This window comes from Trichosurus vulpecula, chromosome 6 (assembly GCF_011100635.1).
Source record: "Trichosurus vulpecula isolate mTriVul1 chromosome 6, mTriVul1.pri, whole genome shotgun sequence".
Lineage (NCBI taxonomy): Eukaryota > Metazoa > Chordata > Mammalia > Diprotodontia > Phalangeridae > Trichosurus > Trichosurus vulpecula.
The window spans coordinates 124,650,798-124,670,564 of record NC_050578.1 but is presented as its reverse complement, the minus strand read 5'-3'; the positions used below and the strand labels follow the sequence as shown (position 1 = coordinate 124,670,564).

The window sequence follows — 19,767 nt, the reverse complement described above, 5'->3', positions numbered from 1 at the left end:
GATTTTTAAAGTCTTTTAAAAGATCTTCTATAAATTCCTTTTGAGCAAGTGACCATTTAACATTGCTCTTTGGGGGTTTCTTTACTACAATATCCTCCTCTGAAGATGAACCCCATTCATCTCTGTTCCCATAATACGTTTCTTTGGTTGGATTCTTTCTCCTTTGCCTGTACAATTTTTTTTGTTAATAACTTGATTTTTGTAATTACCTCTAGCCCTGGGGTATGGGAAGTGGTGCCTCTTGCCCCAGATCTTCAGTTCTCCCTTCTAGCCTGGAACCAAAGACAAACCTCCCAATCTCCTGTAAGTGCCCACAGCCAGGGGCTTTCTGCCCTACTGCTTCTGCACTCACCGGGCTTGTGCTGGTTCCTTCTTGCCCCCACCGCTCTTTCCAGCACAGCTGGGTCTGGCATTCCTCATCAGCAGAGGTTCCCACAGTCTTCCTGGGCTCAAACACATGACTCCCCTCACTGTCCTGGGGTGAAAAGTTCCAGTGGCTGGAGCTGAAGCAGCCTCCCAGACCAACTAACCCCAGGACTTGCTGCTAATTGTTTAAGTAGGTTGTCGCTTGTTGTTAAAATGGAATCAAGCCTGGAGATGTTTACTCCTCGCAGGGACCAAACCCAGTACTGGGATTTTTCTTCAGATCTTCTCAGACTGTCCTAGAAAGAGCCTGGTTGTGCCCTTGTTCTTCTTTGTTTCCACCCACACTTTGCCCTAAGGTGCTATTTTAACTCTTTCGTGGGAGAAAATCTTGAGAACTTGGAATATTCTGACCTATTCTGCCATCCTCCCAGAATCCTCCAAAATATAATTTTTAAATGATTTTACTATATATAAAATTATTGGAGCTTTAATTAATAATTTAAAGTAACTGGCAGTTGGAAACTGAGGGATATAGGATATGGAGAGGATAAGCAGGAGCTAAAATGGTTCTTGAATCAATTTACTCGAGCAATCGGAATATACCTTATTTGAATGAAGAATGCATAACTACTACGAGAGCTTAATGCATTTTATCTGAGAATTGTTGTGACACTAGTTCCCTACTTGTGTGACTGTGGAGAAGTTACTTTATTTCCCCGGGCCTTGGTTTCCTTATCTACCAAAAAAAAGTGAGGGTGTTAAATGTGAGAGCTTCTAAGAGTCTTTATAATGTTATAACGATGATCCTATGGTCATCCAGTACAAATCCTGGTGATGAGTCTCTCCATACTTAACTAGGCTCTTTCTTAGATTATAAAGAGTCTTATCAATCAGGTCTATACTTGGAGGCTTGCCATCTTACTAGAGGCAGCTTTTCACAGGTCTAGCCTTCAAGGAACTAGATTCCCCGCTATGTCAGAATGAAGTCTTGTAGCAGAACATTTGTGGAAGTCCTTGTTTGTAATCATCCAGGGAAAAGGATTTATTTAGATTTTAAAGAATCCAACATGGTTTTTGGATTCCTTCAAAGATTGCCTATCCAGCTACAATGTGAAGAGCATTGCTAAGTAATTTACTAGACATGCATTTTTAAGGGTTAGTGATTATTTTTCAATTCAGAAACTTTCATGAAACACTTATTCTGAAAAACAAATGCTTCAAGGGACTGTATCTCTCAAACAAATCTCCACAAACAAGCTACACACAGTATAAATAGGAAATAATTATTAGAGGGAAAGAATTGGAATGAAAAAAAGATTGAAAAAAGCTTCTTGTGGAAGTTGAGGTTTTAGTTAGGACTTGAAAGAAGCCAGTAAGCCAAGAAGTGGGGATGAGGAGGGAGACCACTCTTGGCATAAGGCTCAAGAAGAAAAATTGCCTAGAGTTTTATTCAGTGAAAAGCCTGCTGGCTAGTGTCACTGAATTGAAGAGTGCATGGTGGAGAGTAAGGTGGAAGAAAATTGTAAAGGTGTGTGTATGTCGGTGTGTGGGGGGTGGGGGGGTGGGCTAAGTAACATAGAGCTTAGAATGCTAGAGGATTTTGTATTTGAACCTGGAAGTGAGGTGGAGGGAGCCAGCAAAGTTTATTGAGTAGGGACATGACACTGTCTGACTTGTACTTTGATTGGAGGATGGATTAGAGTGGGGAGAAACTTAGAAAGGCAAATCTATCAGCAGACTATGGAAATAGTCCAAGCATCAGGTGAAGAGAGCCTGCATCAGAGTGGTGGCAGTAACAGAGGGGAGAACAGAATATATTAAAGAGATGTTGCAAAGATGAAATTGACCTGCCATGGCAACAGAAAAGGACATGGTGAATGAGAGATATTGAGGACTCAAGGATGTTTTCTAGATTTAAAGCCTGGGGAAATGGGAGATTGGTATTTCCCTCCACAGTAATAGAGATATTTGGATTAGGGAAGGCTTTAGAGGAAAATATGATGAGTTCTGTTTTGGTCATGTTGAGTTTGAGATGTCTAATAGACATCCAGTTTGAAATATCTGAAAAGGCAGCTGGAGATGTGAATCTGGAGATCAACAAAGACATTAGGGATAGATAAGAAAATCTGAAAATCATCAGCAAAGAGATGGTAATTCAGTCATTGGGACCTGAAGAGATAACCGAAATAGTAGGAAGGAGAAAAGAAGAGAAACCAGAAATGAGCCTTGTGTGACATTTCCATTTAAAAGACACAACCTGGATGAGGATTCAGCAAAGAAAACTGAGAAAGAGAAACAGAACAGAGTGGTATCCTGAAAACCCAGAAAAAATTGAGTCTCAAGAAGAAGAGAGTCAGCAATGCTGGTGGATGAAGAGAGGTCAAGAAGAAAAAAGATTAAGTCTATTGGACTTGGCAATTAATAAATCATTGCCAACTTGTAATAATGAATTAAGAGAAGAGCTGATGTACAACTCAATGATAGCTATGGAAGAGCCCTTGGAAACAGATTATCTTATCCAGCCTTCTCAGGAAGAGTGGGAGACATACCCAAGATCACACATTGTAGTTAGTGATATTGCTAAATCTAGAACTAGATCTTCTGATTATCAACAAAAATGTACTATTTTACACAATATGCTGTTGGATAACAACGACAAAATATTGTTAGTCATGTCTTTATATAAAGTTATTCTCAATAAATTAGTGGCATGATGACAGGATAGTGAAACAGTACAAGTAGATTATATGTAATATTGGTATTTTAGTCATGAAAACCTTACATATTAGATTGTGACCTGGGGCAAGTCACTTAATCTCCTTGAACCTCAGTTCCTATGTTTTTAACATGGAGAGGAAAATATCTCTAGGAAACAGGATTGTTTTGGGATGAATAGTATTAATGTGACTGAAAATCTTTGCCACCCAGTTGATAGGCCTCAGGTGAGCATCGGTGGGAAAGCTTGATTATATTCTTGTTTGTAAGTAGGCCTAAAGGCCCTACTTACTAGGTGCTAAGCCAGTGTGGGAATGAAGCCCTCTGGATCCTAAGGGGAGGTGCTAAGACCAGAGCCAATGGTATGTGCACTAAGTTCTAGGCAATCATGAATTCAGCCAACCAGAGACCTGAGTTTTAGCCAATCAGATGCCAGCTAGGACTGTATAAAAAGAGAGCCCAGAACTGAAGGGAAGCAGAATTGAAGGGAAGAAGAGAATTGAAGAGGAACAGAACTGAGAGCATCAGGACTGAGAGAGCAGGACTGAGAGGAGCAGAACTGACAGCAGCAGAACTGAGAAGAAGACATTGAGGCAGCAGACATCAAGAGAGCGCTGAAGAACAGACATTGAGAAAACCAGCATTGCCAGAGCTGCAGAAGAGAGTGCTCAGCAGAGAGTTAGGATTGGTGAGTGATTGTTTACAGGAAGGCCCTAGCAGGGGGAAAGTTACAGGATGACTTGGTTCCTTGCTATGATACTGTGTTATAATTTCCTTGTTACTACATTGAGGTGGGCTTCCTGGTTTTGGAATATAATTACTGCTATATCAAATTGGGGGTATTGGTTCTCAGATTTGATCCTCTGGAGTCTAAATAAATGTTATACTTCTTCTGCCTTCTACGCAGAGAGTTTTTCATACTTTGTGATTCTGAACCATTAGGGCATGTTCATGGTCATCCTTGAGGTCATGAATTTTGCCTTAATGACATAGAAAGAAATGAAATGACATTTGCCAAGAATTTTGGATAATGTGAATATGCTATATAAATGCTTATCATTGTTGGTATAGTAGTAGTTGTCCTAGTAGTCCTAGTAGTAATCTGGTAGCAGTAGTGGCAGTAACAAATGAGGGCATTGAGAGGTTCATCTCATATAAAATAATACATGGCATAAATTGTCTTATAGGTCACATAGTATGAAATGATCCATTGCATACTAAGATAATTAAGATGATATGAAATTGGAGATAATTAAGATGATCTGAAATTGGACATTCAAAAGATCCTTTCAAATTGAGCATGCCTGTCCTCTACTGCTTTGAGAATTCCTTCCATCCATATAAATTCAAGACAGACTAAGTGCTATAGCAAGGTAAGTAAGTCTTAGGGTGTTGATGCACAGAGTGTTTGGCTCATGCAATTTCTAAGTGTCAGTCAGGAATTAATCCAAAGTTTTTTTTTTTCCTGGCACAAGCCCAGTGCTCTATACACAATGCCAATTATTCTCATTCTGTTTGAGCCTCCTTGGAGGCCCCCTAATGACCTTTCAGGGGGTACTAGAGGTAAAAACTATTTTTATAATAATATTGAGATTTTATTTGCCTATTAAAATTTTCATTCCTTTTCCAACTTACATGAGGCCAGATTTTCTTCATGTACTTTAAACCAAAACAACATTTTACAAAAGAATGACTGCAGAAGCAGATAAAATAATCTGGTAAATATTAACAAATATAACTCAACCAAGCAAGTATACTGTGAGGTTCTTGATAATATTTAAGAATGAAAAGGCATTCTAAAACAAAAGTTAGGGGCAGCTCGGTGGCACAGTGAGTAGAGCACTGGCCCTGGAGTCAGAAGGACCCGAGTTCAAATGCGGCCTCAGACACCTGACACACTTACTAGCTGTGTGACCTTGGGCAAGTCACTGAACCCCAATTGCCCTGCTCCCCTCCAAAAACAATAAGTAAAATAAAATAAATGCAGTCATTCAGTCAATTAGGCAGTTATTAAGTGTCCATTATATGCCAGACCTTGAACTAAGTGCTAGGGATACAAAGTGGGAAAAATGTTTGAGAACTATTGAACTATGACATGTGAGTATTTACATATATACATATATGTGCATATACATATGTGCTGCAACTATGTGCATGTTATTTCAGTCTTTTTATAAAATTAAATTAATCTATAAATTTTTTATGAAGAAATTTTTCTTAATTGAAAATATCTCAATGGATTTTTATGAAGAATGTATTGAAATTCTATTTTGTTATAGTGTCTCTGACCACCTCAGCCCCCAGTAAGCAGAGTAAGCTTATAAGGTAGCTAGCATAATAGCATAAAGTAAGATTGAAGTACTACTCCCCACTTTCTGCCATTGTAGTCTTTCCCAGTGAGTATCCAAAAACCTGAATATGTCTGCCCCACCCTCAACCCAAAGGGACCTCTTAGCAATCATCTTCCCTTAGTTATAAATTGGGAGCATGTGGCTTGAGGCTATAGGTTAAGTGACTCACTCAGGGTTACACAGTTAATACACATCTGAGGTTGGATTTGAACTTAGGACTTTTTTAATACAGGTCCAGCACTCCATCCATTGTGCCACCTAACTGTGTTTTATTTCTTCCTTAAATACTTAATAGTTAGTAGTAGGTAGAATAGCCAGCTGACAAAAACATGTATATTTAAAAGGTCAGATGACTATACCAAATATCACAAATTATAGAATATATCAGACCTCACAGTCCTGATACCTCATTGTCATGATCAAGATTGTAAAGATGAAGAATTACAGAAAATTAGTTTATTATGGATATACACTTGCAGACTATAATTTTATTGTATTTGAATGCCATTTCCAGACCCTTCTGCTCTTCTATAGTTATGTAGACATGCCTTCAGCAATTAAGTAGAGACTGCTTTAAAAAAAGAAGTTGAAATAATCAAATATGTAAGTACTATAATACTAATATGAAATCTAGTCAGCATTTTTAAATGAGTACTTTGGTTATGCTAGCCGACAGAGACTAATATCTGCTTCAGAGATCTCAATTTCATTATTCATGCCCACATGGTAAATTCTACTTCAGTGTTAACAAGGAGCTGTCTGTGAACAGTAAGGGAAGAAGTGACCCTCTAATGCTTGAAATGAGCTGCTTGGTCATGCACTGCCACCTCATTGCTAAATTCAGTGGAGCACAAGAAAAAAAAAAGTACTTACAGTTCAGTGAGTATTATAGTGTCATAAAATTGCTACTCTGAAAGCTTTAAAATGCTATACACTTTACAAATAAATTACAATTTTAAATATTGCAACTCATCTTGGTTTAGCATAATTCTTGCCCTGACAACATTGAATAGATGTGATAAGCCTTTTGCCATTATTAGAACCCTTGAAATGAAACTAAGAACCCTTCCAGAATGAGCAAAATAGAATGGATTAGATTCAGTAGGATACATACATAGTGACTATGTCCCAAATCTAGGGTCTACATTTTAATATAGAAGATAAATATTTCTTGATCTAGAGGAAAATAAATGAGAAAAGGAGGCCTCCTAGCTGAAGAAATATTCTGAAGGATCTGTGAATCTTCTTTTTTTATTTTTAAATTTATTATTTTTCTGACACTTTTTTTTAAATTTGAGTTCCCAATTCTCTTTGACCTTCCCAAGCCCTCTCCCACCCACCAAGAAGTCAAGCAATATGATATCAATTATACATGTGAAATCACACAAAACATAGTTCCATATTAGCCATATTACAAAAAAAGAGAGAAAAATATACTTCAATTTGCAGTCAGAGTTAAGAAGTTCTGTCTCGGAATGTAGATAACACTTTTTTATGTTGAGTTGTTCGGGACTGTCATGGATTGTATTGATAAGAGTGGCCACATTTTTCACAGTTGATTTCTTAATTTTAAATATTATGTCAAAGTTGGTCACCTTGGTGTGTGTGGCACTGGCACAGCCTTCAGGCTTTTTTCATGCTGTTATTTTCAAAACTAGTTCTGAAGGCATGTAAGTTTTCAGTGCTTCCAAGATAGTATAATCTGGGGAAAGGTATAATCACTGATCTCCTAGTCTGCACTCTGATCTTTATCCAGGAAGGTCCTACTGTTCCTTGCAGCCACAATCACTAGCACTCTTCTTGGTCCTGCAACTGTGACTAGATACCTTTTTATCCTATAGTTGCCTTGCTAGCATTCCTTTCTGCCCTAGAACTGGAACCCAAAATATCCCCGGGTGGAGAGTTCTTTAATTTGCTGCTGCTTCTGCCACCACTTCTGTTGTTGCTGCTGTGTACATAGGCTATTGACAGACCTCCACCCCAGTGCCACAGATCTCTTTTATGAACCTCCTAAGTTTTCTTAAAACAGAAAAAAATTCATCCTGATATTTAATTGGCTTTGCCACTCCAATATTTGATTTGAGGTATCATTTTAAAGTTGTTTGTAGAATAATATTGAGAGAGCTCATCTGATTTGCTGCCTCTAATCCCAATATTTTTGCTCATGGCTTCATTTTGACATCAAAAGTATAACCAGAGGAGCACCCAGGCTACCCTCTGGTTATCCCTCGCTTTTTAGTTGAACAGTCTATCTTATTTTTTTTCTTCATACATTTCCTTAATGCCATCTTTTATTCCAGTTTAAATTTGCACAACCTTATTTATTAAGGGCTGCAGCCAGTACAACCCACCATGAACCTCCTGATTGCCTTCTTAGTAATACTCAATTTTCAATCTTTAGAGATTGTAGTGATTAACAAACACATACACACTAATACCATTGAATAGTGGTATTTAGGAATATGGTTCTCTGCTTGAGAAAAATTCAATGTCTTTAACCTACAATTTCTCAAGGCAATCTTACTGACTCTTTTCTTCCTGTTTAATTCTGGGCTGAACTTGCCTATTTTCAGTGTCTATTCAAGAGCATGTGCACACACACACACACACGCACACGCACACGCACACGCACATACATCCACACAGATGAATTCTATAAATTATCAATATAAATACAAATTATAATATGGATTGGGTTTCGTCATACAATCCCCTCCCCATTATAGATGATTAGGCCAAACTTTCAGGTGTTTATAGATCTCTTTCAGGAAGCTCAACAATATTTCATTCACTAATAGTTGCATTTTAAGAACTTTAAAATCCATAAAGGATTCCTCTTCAACTCGCACTCTGTTCTTAATCATCTCTATTACTTGGGGTTAAACATTTAAGCTGAGTGTATATTTCAATTTTGTTTTAGAAATCATCATTTAGCACAATTATCTCTGTTGTATATTTTTCCTTGAAATCCTGAATATTTTTTTATGTATACATAGGACGTATCCTGAATATTAGCAGATACCATATTGGAAAAGATTTTTCAAAGCATTAGTTCTCTGTACTGAAAAACTTTTAAAAAATCATCAAATACTAAACAATCGTATTATACTCTTTACACTTTCCATTTGATTGTGTGATAGTAAACATTTTTTTTCTAAAATATCACTTGAAAAATCTTGCCTTTTCTCTACTAATGCTCTGAAGAAAGGATGGGAACAAGCATTTATTAAATGCCTACTATTTGCCAAATATTGTACTAAGAATTTTACAAATATTATCTTCAAATATATGTTCACAACAACTCTGTTAGGTGTGATTCATTATCCCCATTTAATAGTTGAAGAAATTGAAGAAGACAGGGGTTAATTGATTTTCCCAGTGTCACACATCTAGAGTCTTTATGGTTCTTCCTTCCTTCCTTCCTTCTTTCCTTCCTTCCTTCCTTCCTTCCTTCCTTCCTTCCTTCCTTCCTTCCTTCCTTCCTTCCTTCCTTCCTTCTCACCTTTGGAAGCTTTGGAAGAATTGCAAACTCTAAGGGTAGAGCCCAAATGGTGGAGCAGAAGCAGGGACTTGCTTGAGCTCACCCCCAAATCCTTCCAAATACCTGTAAAAATGACTCTAAACAAATTCTAGAGCTGCAGAACCCACCAAATTTCCATCCTAAGACAACCTGGAAGATGGACATGAAAGGTCTATTACACCAGGCTGGGAGAGGAATGCAGCCCAGCATTGGCTGTACCAGCACAGATACGGTTAATCAGGATTCAGGGGACTGGATCAATGGCTGCTATGTTGGTTTCCAGACTTCTCAACCCACAGATGTAAAGACAACATAGAAAGTCAAAGGGAAAGGTCTGTAGGACCTGGGTGAGAGAGGAGGATGCATGGTCCAGCTCCAGACCGGATGGTAGAGGTGGCAGTGGCAGAAGCAGCAGCAGCAGCATCTACTGCTGCTGCTTCCATAGCTACTGGACCACATACAGTGGGGGAGATGGAGATGCTGATCAGAGGGAGATTGCAGGGATCTCTTTGCTGGTGCTGAGCTTTGCCCTACTTGGATATGGGTCACAGTCCTGGGTGGCAGTCCTGGGGTGAGGAAGAGCACTGGTGTGGCAGAGCTTGTGGCTGTTGTGGAGAGAGAATCCTCCTCAGAGTTCCAAGGCAGAAAAGAGTACTTGTGGTCACTTACAGAGAAGAGCACAGGCCAGGAAGTGTATAAACACCTCTCCTTTGATCATATCCACTTGGAAGAATTAAAATTTTTGCAGGTATCTCTGTACCTCTGAAATATCTCTGAAAGCAGCTTCACAAAATCCCTGAAGTTTGCAACATATTACTTTCCACTCTGGAAGCAGAGTGCTACCTTGACAAAGAGCTCAAATGTCAAGTATTTGTCTGGGAAAATGAATAAACAGTGTAAAAAAACTCAGACCATAGAATCTTACTTTGTTTACAAAAAAAGATCAAAACATACAATCAGAAGAAGGCAAAAAAGTCAAAGCTCCTACATTCAGATCCTCCAAGCAAAAATATGAATTGGTTGCAGACCAGGGAAGAGCTCAAAAAGGAGTTTGAAAATCAACTAAGAGAAGTAGAGGAAAAATTCGGAGGAGAAATGAGAATGATCCAAGAAAATCATGAAATGAGTCAACAATTTGCTAAAGAAGACCAAAAAATACTGAAGACCTCTTTGTGCTTCAGCGCTGCGTGGGTGAGGAGCTCTCGTCCTTGGCTTCCGCCGCCGCTGCCACCACCACCACCTCCTCCTCCACTGTGGCCCACTGAAAGAGAGGCAATGGGCTGATCAAGGTTAATGGGTGACCACTGGAGATGATTGAGCCTCGTACCCTGCAGTACAAGCTGCTGGAGCCTGTCCTCCTGATAGGCAAGGAATGTTTTGCTGGAGTAGATATCCGGGTCCATGTGAAAGGAGGAGGCCATGCTGCTGAGATTTATACTATCTGGCAGTCCATCTCCAAAGCCCTGGTGGCTTATTACCAGAAATATAAAGATGAGGCCTCCAAGAAGGAAACAAAAGACATCCTTATCCAATATGACCGAACTCTGCTGGTGGCTGATCCTCGGCGCTGCAAGTCCAAGAAGTTTGGCGGCCCTGGGGCCTGAGCTTGCTACCAGAAATCCTATCGATAAGGCAACTGCTGGGATTGTGGGCCTTTTTGCAATAAATTTTGCAATAAATTTTAAAAATATACTGAAGAAAATAACACCTTAAAAAACAGACCAGGGAGGCAGAGCCCAAATGCAAAGAGCTTGCAAATAGGGACTTGCTTAAGCTCTCCCCAAATCCCTCCAAACAACGGTAAAAATGACTCTAATCAAATTCTAGAGCTACAGAACCCATGAAATAACATAAAGAAACAAGTCTCTAGCCTAAGACTGCCTGGATGGTCACTGGGAAGTGTATACTGCACTGGGCAGGGAACAGAGCATAGCCCAGCATGGGCCATGCCAGGACAGACAAGGCCAGGAGTAGACCAAGTGGAGCAGGCGTCTGGGCCATGAATCACTGAACTGTGGCAGTTACCAGACTTCTCAGCCCACAAATGCCAAAGAAAATGGAGCAAATAAGTGGGAAAACTGCTGGACTGGGTAAGAGAAGTGAGTGGTCTAACCCCAGCCCCTGGGGCATTGGGCAGCAGCAGCAGGAAGTTCTGGTGGCTGCTTCCAGAGCTCCACAGGCAACTGCTTCTAGAGTCCCTGGCCCACATGGTGGGAAGATACAAGTGGCAGATTAGAGCAGGAGTGCAGAGGCAGGGTTCTCTTGCTTTGCCCTTCTTGAATCTGGGTCATGGCATTGGTTGGTGGTAATTGGGGGAGGAGGAGTGCTGGTGTGGCAGAGCTTGCAGTGACTGGAGAGAGTGTCCTTCTAATAGTTACACAGCAGAAAGGAGTGCTTGCACTCACAGACCAGAGCACAGGCCAGGAGAGGAGTATCATACCACCTCAGAATAGAAGTAGCTCTAAAAACAACAGCACAAAACCCCTGAAGCTTGGGACAAAGCACTCTTCACTCTGAAAGCAGTCATACCCTGACAAAAAGCTCAAAAGTCAAGTATTTGGCTGGGAAAATGAGCAAGCAGCATAAAAGGACTCTGACTATAGAATCTTTTTTGGTGACAAAGAAGATCAAAACATACAGGCATAAGAAGTCAACAAAGTCAAAGATCCTACATCAAAAGCCTCCAAGAAAAATATGAATTGATCTCAGGACATGGAAGAGTTCGAAAAGGATTTGGAAAATCAAGTAAGGGAAGCAGAGGAAAAATTGGGAAGAGAAATGAAAGTGATACAAGAAAATCATGAAAAACAAGTCAACAACTTGCTTAAGGAGACCCAAAAAATACTGAAGAAAATAACACCTTAAAAAATAGACTAACCCAAATGGCAAAAGAGCTCCAAAAAGCCAATGAGGAGACAAATACCTTAAAAGGCAGAATTAGTGAGGTGGAAAAGGAAGTCCAAAAGCTCACTGAAGAAAAATAAGTCCTTAAAAATTAGAATGGAGCAAATGGAAGCTTATGACTGTATAAGAAATCAAGAAGTTATAAAACATAACCAAAAGAATGAAAAAAAATAGAAGACAATGTGAAATATCTCTTTGGAAAATCCACTGACCTGAAACATAGATCCAGGAGAGATAATTTAAGAATTATTGGACTACCTGAAAGCCAAGATCAAAAAAAGAGTTCAAAATATCATCAAGGAAATCTGCCCTTATATTCTAGAACCAGAGAGTAAAATAGAAATTGAAGGAATCTACCAATCACCTCCTGAAACAGATGCCCAAAGGAAAACTCCTAGGAATATTGTAGCCAAATACCAGAGTTCCCAGGTCAAGGAGAAAATATTGCAAGTAGCCAGAAAGAAACAATTAGAGTATCGTGGAAACGTAATCAGAATAACACAAGATCTAACAGCTTTTACATTAAGGGATTCAGAGGGCTAGGAATATGATATTTTGGAGGTCTGGAGGGTTGGGAGGAGGGAAGAAAGGGAGATTTTCACTGAGTGAATTATATCTCTATATTTATATCTGTCTATATGTCTATATATGTATCCATCCATCTATCTATCTATTGCCCCAATTACACTACCCAAACCAATCTCAAATCTGTCTAGTAGTTTTCAGTTATCTTAGGATAAAGAACCTATGTTCTAAAAGGAAAAGCAGAAAGGTCAGGAAGCAACACAGCTTTGAAAGCTACAAGTTGATTTGACTAAATAATTTAAAAGGAAAAGCAAGTTGTACATAACAGGGAGCTATATATTTATATATAATCTTTTTTTTTCTTTTCTACTATTCATACAGAAATACTGATTCTATTTGATATTTGTAAAGGTCAGAATAAAAATAAAACTATTTTTTAACAAAAAACTCCAGATAGTATTTATATAATTCCTTAGATTTGTAAAGCACTTTGCATAAATTATCTTATGAGTTTCATAACAACTATGTGAGATGCAGAGTACTGTGTACTTTTACAGATAAGAATTGAGACCCAAAGAGTTTAATAGATATGTTGCTCATGACATAGCTAATAAATACCCAAAGCAGAATTCCAACCTGAGTTGGTCCTTACTGAAGATAGTGCTATTAGAAAATGATAGAGGTGAAATGGGTTATTTTTGAATCAGAAAAATCATGATACTTGCTCACAGATAATTTACAATTACTTAAAACATAAATAAATTAATCTTTGAAAAATAGTTGACTAAATCAAGGACTAAAACTAAGTTAACTTGCTGTTCTCTGCATAAGAAGTAAAATATTTAAGGTCACTTTAAACCGGGTCTTGATAGGGAAATATGTGATTAAGAAGATATGGTATTGAATTTTAATGTTTAAAAACATAGTTTTTTATTCTGACTCATTTACTTACAATACATGGTCTTGATAATCATCCAACCTCTCAAAGCCTTTTTTCTTCTCTTGTAATGAACTGTTTTAACTAGATTCACAATAAGGTTTTTTCCAGCACCAAATCTTAGATCACAGTCTAGAATCTAAAAGGGAAACTTCTTACAGAATAGAGAAAAAGGCTAATAAGAGCTGAAACTCAGAAATGGATTAGGACAAGTTATTACTGTTGAGTAGACTTGCAGTAAATATGAACATCTGTGCTTTGTCCTCACACAAAAGAGAGAAAAATATTTGGGGAAAGGAGAGTGATATAGTCAATAGATAAGATAGTTTCACAAGGATATTTATAAAAACTGAAGTGTAAAAGGAAGAGTCAGATAAGCCAGAATGAACATATTAGAGGAATAAAGAATTAATAACTCAAATACAATGGGGCTTTTATATTACTTCCCATGACATGGTCATCAACAGAAATAAGCTGCATTAAGATTTTACATTTTCATATTGATTGTGTGACGTGGGAGACACTGGCACAGGACTGCCCAGCATGGCACGCCCTCATCAGAGAAGGTACTGTGCTCTATGAGCAAAGCAGAAGTGAATGGCAGAACATTCCAATCTCCTGTTGGTGTGTTCATCCACAGTTGGACGCCCTGTAACCTGACTCTAACGTAGTGATGTCATTTTGGTTTTCTTTGAGAATGAAGAACAACAACCAACCAACATTTTCATAAAACATTTATATTTATCAGAAGGTTTCCACATCTATTATTTCATTTCACAAAGTCATATATTTAGTGCAGTAAGTAGCCTCAGGGTTATAGTATTGATAAGGAAACCGATGACCAAATAAATTAAGTTCCTTGCCTAATATCACACAATAAAACTAGGATTTAAACTCAGATCCTCTGACTCTAAATCCATAACTTTCCCCACTGTATGTTAAGGAATGCACTAGAGCTGTGAAAGCTCACAGGAGCTAATTGTTAATTTTCAGTATGAGCATTTAAATTCAGAAATCTGCAAACATTATAAATCAGGGTTTGATTTATTGTTGTTTAAGTGGATTTTAAAAAGTAAGGAGAAAATATTAATATGGTTGATTAAACTTAAGTGTCCTGGCATACATTTTTCCCAGAGAGGTATTGCTTAAATATCTACTATAATATGCATATGGTCCTGGTTCACAATGTTACTATTTGAGCTAGGTAGAACATGCATTTCTTTCCCTATTTTTCAGATAGAAAAACTAAAGCATAAAAAGTTACATTATTTATCTAAGGTCACATATCTACATAGACATATAAATAGATAGATATACATATGTACACATTTATGTATATATGATGTAGTAATTTATAATATATCATGTGTGTATGTGTGCATTGATGCACACATACACACATAAAATTTCCCAGACTTTTTCAACTATACCATAAAATTGCTTTTATCCTACCTTCTGCAGGTAATCCAGTAGGAAGGATTCACAATCAGCCCCAATATTAATGAAACTAGATGTGGTTGGTTTATAAAATACAGAAATTAGTATGATTGGCAAATTCTGTATACAAAAACAGAAGTCCGGAAGAACTAAAATGTCTACTCTAATTGAGGCTTATCCTCAAGTCAGGACAGTTCCATTTAAAATCATTGGTTCTGGAGTCAGAAAGTCTAGATTTAGATCTGAAGCTGTGTTGGTTACTAGCTTTATGACCTTGGGTATATCAATTTGGTAACTTATAAAATGAAATGTGTAGTCTAGGTGATCTTCAATGCCCCTGCCAGCTCTAAATTTATGAGAAGAATCTCTCTTCCACTATTCATCCCACTATATTGTCCTGTACTTCATGTGTCTTAATACATATTTAGAAAAGCAAAACAAAATAGAAGTTCTTGAACCACTGAGGAGGGAGGCAGGATGAGATACCAACTTATAAAATGAACAGTTCCCTTCTCTCCTGCCCCAGATGTATTTTAAAATTGTTGCTTAGATGATTTTTCGGTGCTTATAAATTATCCTGTGTATGCTCTGATGGTCGTCTGAAGTTGGTACTTATTAAACCCCCTTGAAAAGTGACTATCCTTCATCTGTTCAAATAAGGGACAAAATGTACCTGAGAAGCATCCCAAAGGAGTAATTATCTCTTGATAACCATCTCTCCTCTTTATCTTATTGCTAATTAAATTAATTAATTAAGTAGCCTTTTCCCAAGCAGACATGATTTAATGTGCTGTATAAAATTAGCAACCTTCAGAAGTGGAAATGAACTGATTTTGTTCGTAGTTAGACAAAGGCATAACTCAAAAGTTTTGTAATTATATGTATCAGCTGAATTCTCATATTTTCATCTTTTGTATAAGGGAAAACAACAGCAAACTTTACTACTCATAAAAACATATGACAGCCATTGGAAGGCTCTAAGTAGACCAGAATCTACTGTCAGATTATAATTTATGTTACCTTTAAAGCTGTTCAAAACCAACAGGGACATTTGAAAATAAAATTGGAACATCTATATCTGGTGTGAATATTAGTGGAGGAAAGGACTGAAGGACATTTAAGTCAAATCTTGGCCCAGTAATGACATATATACAGAATAGAATGAGATGGAGAAAAAGATAGCCATAACATTTCCTTCAGAGGAAAAAAAATAGTAACACTAATTCTGGCAATTCATATACTGAGACTCATCTATTTTGACTGGTTCCCTATAAAATCAAGTCTCCTCTTTCCCCCTCTTTTTTTACCATTATCAACTAGATGTGGAAAATTAACTAAGGAAATATTAACACTAAATTTGTTTTAATTTATGGACTTATGTCATTAAGTATATTTGGGAATATACTAAATGAAATAATTAAGTTTTGAAGGTTTTGGACTAACTTTCAATTGTAATATTACACTAGATTTTTGAACAAATTTGGGACAAGTCCTCAAATGCTAAACCAGCAGAACACAAGTACTGGCAGGTCCTACCAAGTCAGAATGGCTTCATGAAAGGCTGAGGAGATAAGACTCTGTTGAGGCACTAGTAAAGAGTTAACTCCAGGTTTGACTTTCAAAGAAGCAGAAACATCTATGGGACATGTTGCAATCTTCAAAAGAAAGAGTATGCCTAGTATCCACAGATCAGTGGAAAGCCAGATATAGATGTAGCTCAGCAGAGTAGAGAGCAGCTCAGTGGAGAACCAGCAGAGAGCAGTGTAGTAACGTAACCCAAGCGATAATATCAGCTTCTCTGTAGGGAATCAACAAATGGAGGCTTAAGGGACAGAGAGATCTTCCATGGAAAATGAACTGCCTCAGCTACAACTGTTTCTGTGTCGCATCATTCTTTTTTGAGGGGGGAAAGCAGGGCAATTGGGGTTAAGTGACTTGTCCAAGGTTGCACAGCTAGTAAGTGTGTCAAGTGTCTGAGGCCGTATTTCTATCCTTTTTGTAAAGAACTAAATTAAAGAACTTTATAGAAAGTAAGTTCTTTGATGGGGAGGGCTGGTTCAATTCTCCAGTATCTAGAACAATGTTTTACATACAGTAGGAAATTAATAAATTTTTGAATAATTAAATGGATTTGATCTGATTTAAATAAAGAAGATGAGATAACTATGTTATATATAAATACTGTGCATATTTGAACTTATTTCTGTTTTCCAAAGATCAGCTTTAGAATCACAGAATCATAGAATATGACAAGTGTATGGAATTTAATGATTTTTTCAAAATTCTCATATTAGAGATGAGAACATTATTTTTTAAAATTTGGTTTTGGACAGTTTATCAATTTCCACCTCTTAGGTGTGACCAGGACTTCTCAAAGGGGAATGAAAAGTGCCTTACTTAACCAAGGCACTCAATATGCAAGAGATTCTCAAAAGAAATAATGAATTTCATACTTCCTATTGCTTAGGCTCTGTGATCTTCTGATAAAAGCCCTGGAAATGCCTATCTGTAGCTAAGATGTATTTATTTACTGACCTCTTCAAAGACTGAGATGTGTTTGTTCTTTTATCCAGAATCCTGTTCCAGGTTCCCACCCCTTTCTCACACCCCTGGATTTTTTATAATAGGCTTTTTAAAAAAAATACTTTATTTATTTTTAGTTTTTGATTTACAACATTCAGTTCCTGAAGTTTTTGAGTTTCAAATTTTCTCCCCCTTCTTCTTCTTCCCCCTCCTCATTCAAGACTGTGTAATGACAATTTAGATTTGAAGATCTCTCCCACCCTTTAATAGGCTATGTGACCTGCTCACATCACAGGAAGCCTAAGTCACATGTGGTAGGAGGAGCTTGCCGAGAGAAAAGAGAAAGTGTGTCAACAGAACTTTACAACGACATAACAGAGATAACACAAAATGTTCATATAAAACAATGTCATCATTCCACACTCAAACAAATGGGGCTCAGAACCTTGGGGTAAGAGGCAAAGGTCTCATCCTCCATAGCTTCTTCTGCCTGAAATTGGATGTAGAACTGAGGGAGAGAGCAGACAGGCTAACTGTGCTGAGTGATTGTTGGGGGCAAGGCCCCAGAATAGGGGTGGAAAGTTATGGGATGGTGAGGATCCATGCTGTAATATTGTGTTTTAAGTTCCTTGCTGTTGAGATAAAGTGGGCTTATTGGTTTTGGGAGTTGGTTGCTGCTATATGATGGATTGAACTTACTGGTTTTGGGATCTGGTTCTCTGGTGTCTGAATAAATGTTTTACTCCTTCTACGTGGAGTCTCTTATATTTTGTGATACAGAACTATATAGGCATATTCACAGTTATCTTTGATGTTGTGCTTATTATTATCTTGTTAATACAGATGGCATGCAATCCAATATAGACTCTATATATACCTTCAAACTACGCATATTTTCAAAATAGTCAAGTCAAGTTGTAAAGAAGACCTATAACCATTGGAATGAACCACTAGACAGAAGAAACAAAACACAAACAAAAACAAAACAAAGAGAGAGAGAGCAAATAGATTGCTTCAATCAGCATTCAGACTCTATAATTATACTTTCTCTGGATGTGATTTGCTTTTTCCATCATGAATCGTTTGGAGTTGTCTTAGAACCTTGCACTGATGAGGAGACAAGTCTATCAAAGTTAGTCATCAGAGTTACTGTGTTTGTGTAATTGTGTATTATGCTCTTCCGGTTCTGCTCCCCTCACTCAGCATCAGGTCGTAGAAGTCTTTCCAGGTTATTATGAAGTTGGTCTGCTCCACATTTCTTTCTTTTTTGTATTTAATTTAATTTAATTTAAATTTATTTATTTAACATATTTAGTTTTCAGTATTGATTTTCACAAGAGTTGAATTACAAATTTTCTCCCCATTTCTACCCTCCCCCACACTCCAAGATGGCATATATTCTGGTTGCCCTGTTCCCCAGTCAGCCCTCCCCTCTATCACCCCACTCCCCTCCCATCCCCTTTTCCCTTCCTTTCTTGTAGGGCAAGATAAATTTCTGTGCCCCATTGCCTGTGTATCTTATTTTCTAGTTGCAGCAAAAACTTTTTTTTTTGTTTTTAAACATCTGTTTTTAAAACTTTGAGTTCCAAATTCTCTCCCCTCTTCCCTTCCTACCCACCCTCCCTAAGAAGTCAAGCAATTCAACACAGGCCACATGTGTATCATTATGTATAACTCTTCCACAATACTCATGTTGTGAAAGACTAACTATGTTTTGCTCCTTCCCAACCCATCCTGCTTTATTGAATTTTCTCCCTTGACCGTTTCCCCTTTCGAAAGTGTTTGTTTTTGCTTACCTCCACCCCCATCTGCCCTCCCCTCCATCATCCCCCCCTTTTTTTATCTTCCTCCCTCTTCTTTCCTATGGGGTAAGATACCCAATTGGGTATGTATGGTATTCCCTCCTCAGGCCAAATCTGATGAGAGCAAGGTTCACTCATTCCCCCCTCACGTGCCCTCTCCCCTCCTCCCACAGAACTGCTTCCTCTTGCCACCTTTATGCGAGATAATCCACCCCATTCAATCTCTCCCTATCTCCCTCTCTCAGTATGTTCCTTTCTCATCGCTTAATTTGATTTTATTTCTTTTAGATATCTTCCCTTCATCTTTAGCTCACCCTGTGTCTGCTCTCTCTCTTTTATATATATACACACACACAGATATATACATACATACACATTCAATTATATATATATACATAAACATATATACATATATATATATATATATATATATGCATATTCCCTTCAGCTACCCTAATACTGAGGTCTCATGAATCATACATGTCATCTTTCCATGTAAGAATGTAAACAAAACAGTTCAACTTTAGTAAGTCCCTTGCAATTTCTGTTTCTTGATTACCTTTTCATGCTTCTCTTGATTCTTGTGTTTGAAAGTCAAATTTTCTATTCAGTTCTGGTCTTTTCACTGAGACAGCTTGAAAGTCCTCTTTTTTATTGAAAATCCATATTTTGCCTTGGAGCATGATA

The 19,767-nt window shown here is 37.7% G+C and overlaps 1 protein-coding gene across 1 annotated transcript; it reads left to right on the top strand.

Moving 5' to 3' along the window:
- The first annotated feature begins 10,247 nt into the window (after positions 1–10,247).
- On the top strand, positions 10,248–10,556 carry LOC118854251 (40S ribosomal protein S16-like). The gene has a single exon (XM_036764600.1). It carries the CDS (start codon positions 10,263–10,265, stop codon positions 10,554–10,556), a length of 294 nt encoding a protein of 97 aa, XP_036620495.1. The 5' UTR covers positions 10,248–10,262.
- The last annotated feature ends 9,211 nt before the right edge of the window (positions 10,557–19,767 follow it).

Bases quoted from the DNA above. Each gene is read 5' to 3' on its own strand.
- LOC118854251 (XM_036764600.1), top strand. From the start codon at position 10,263: ATGATTGAGCCTCGTACCCTGCAGTACAAGCTGCTGGAGCCTGTCCTC.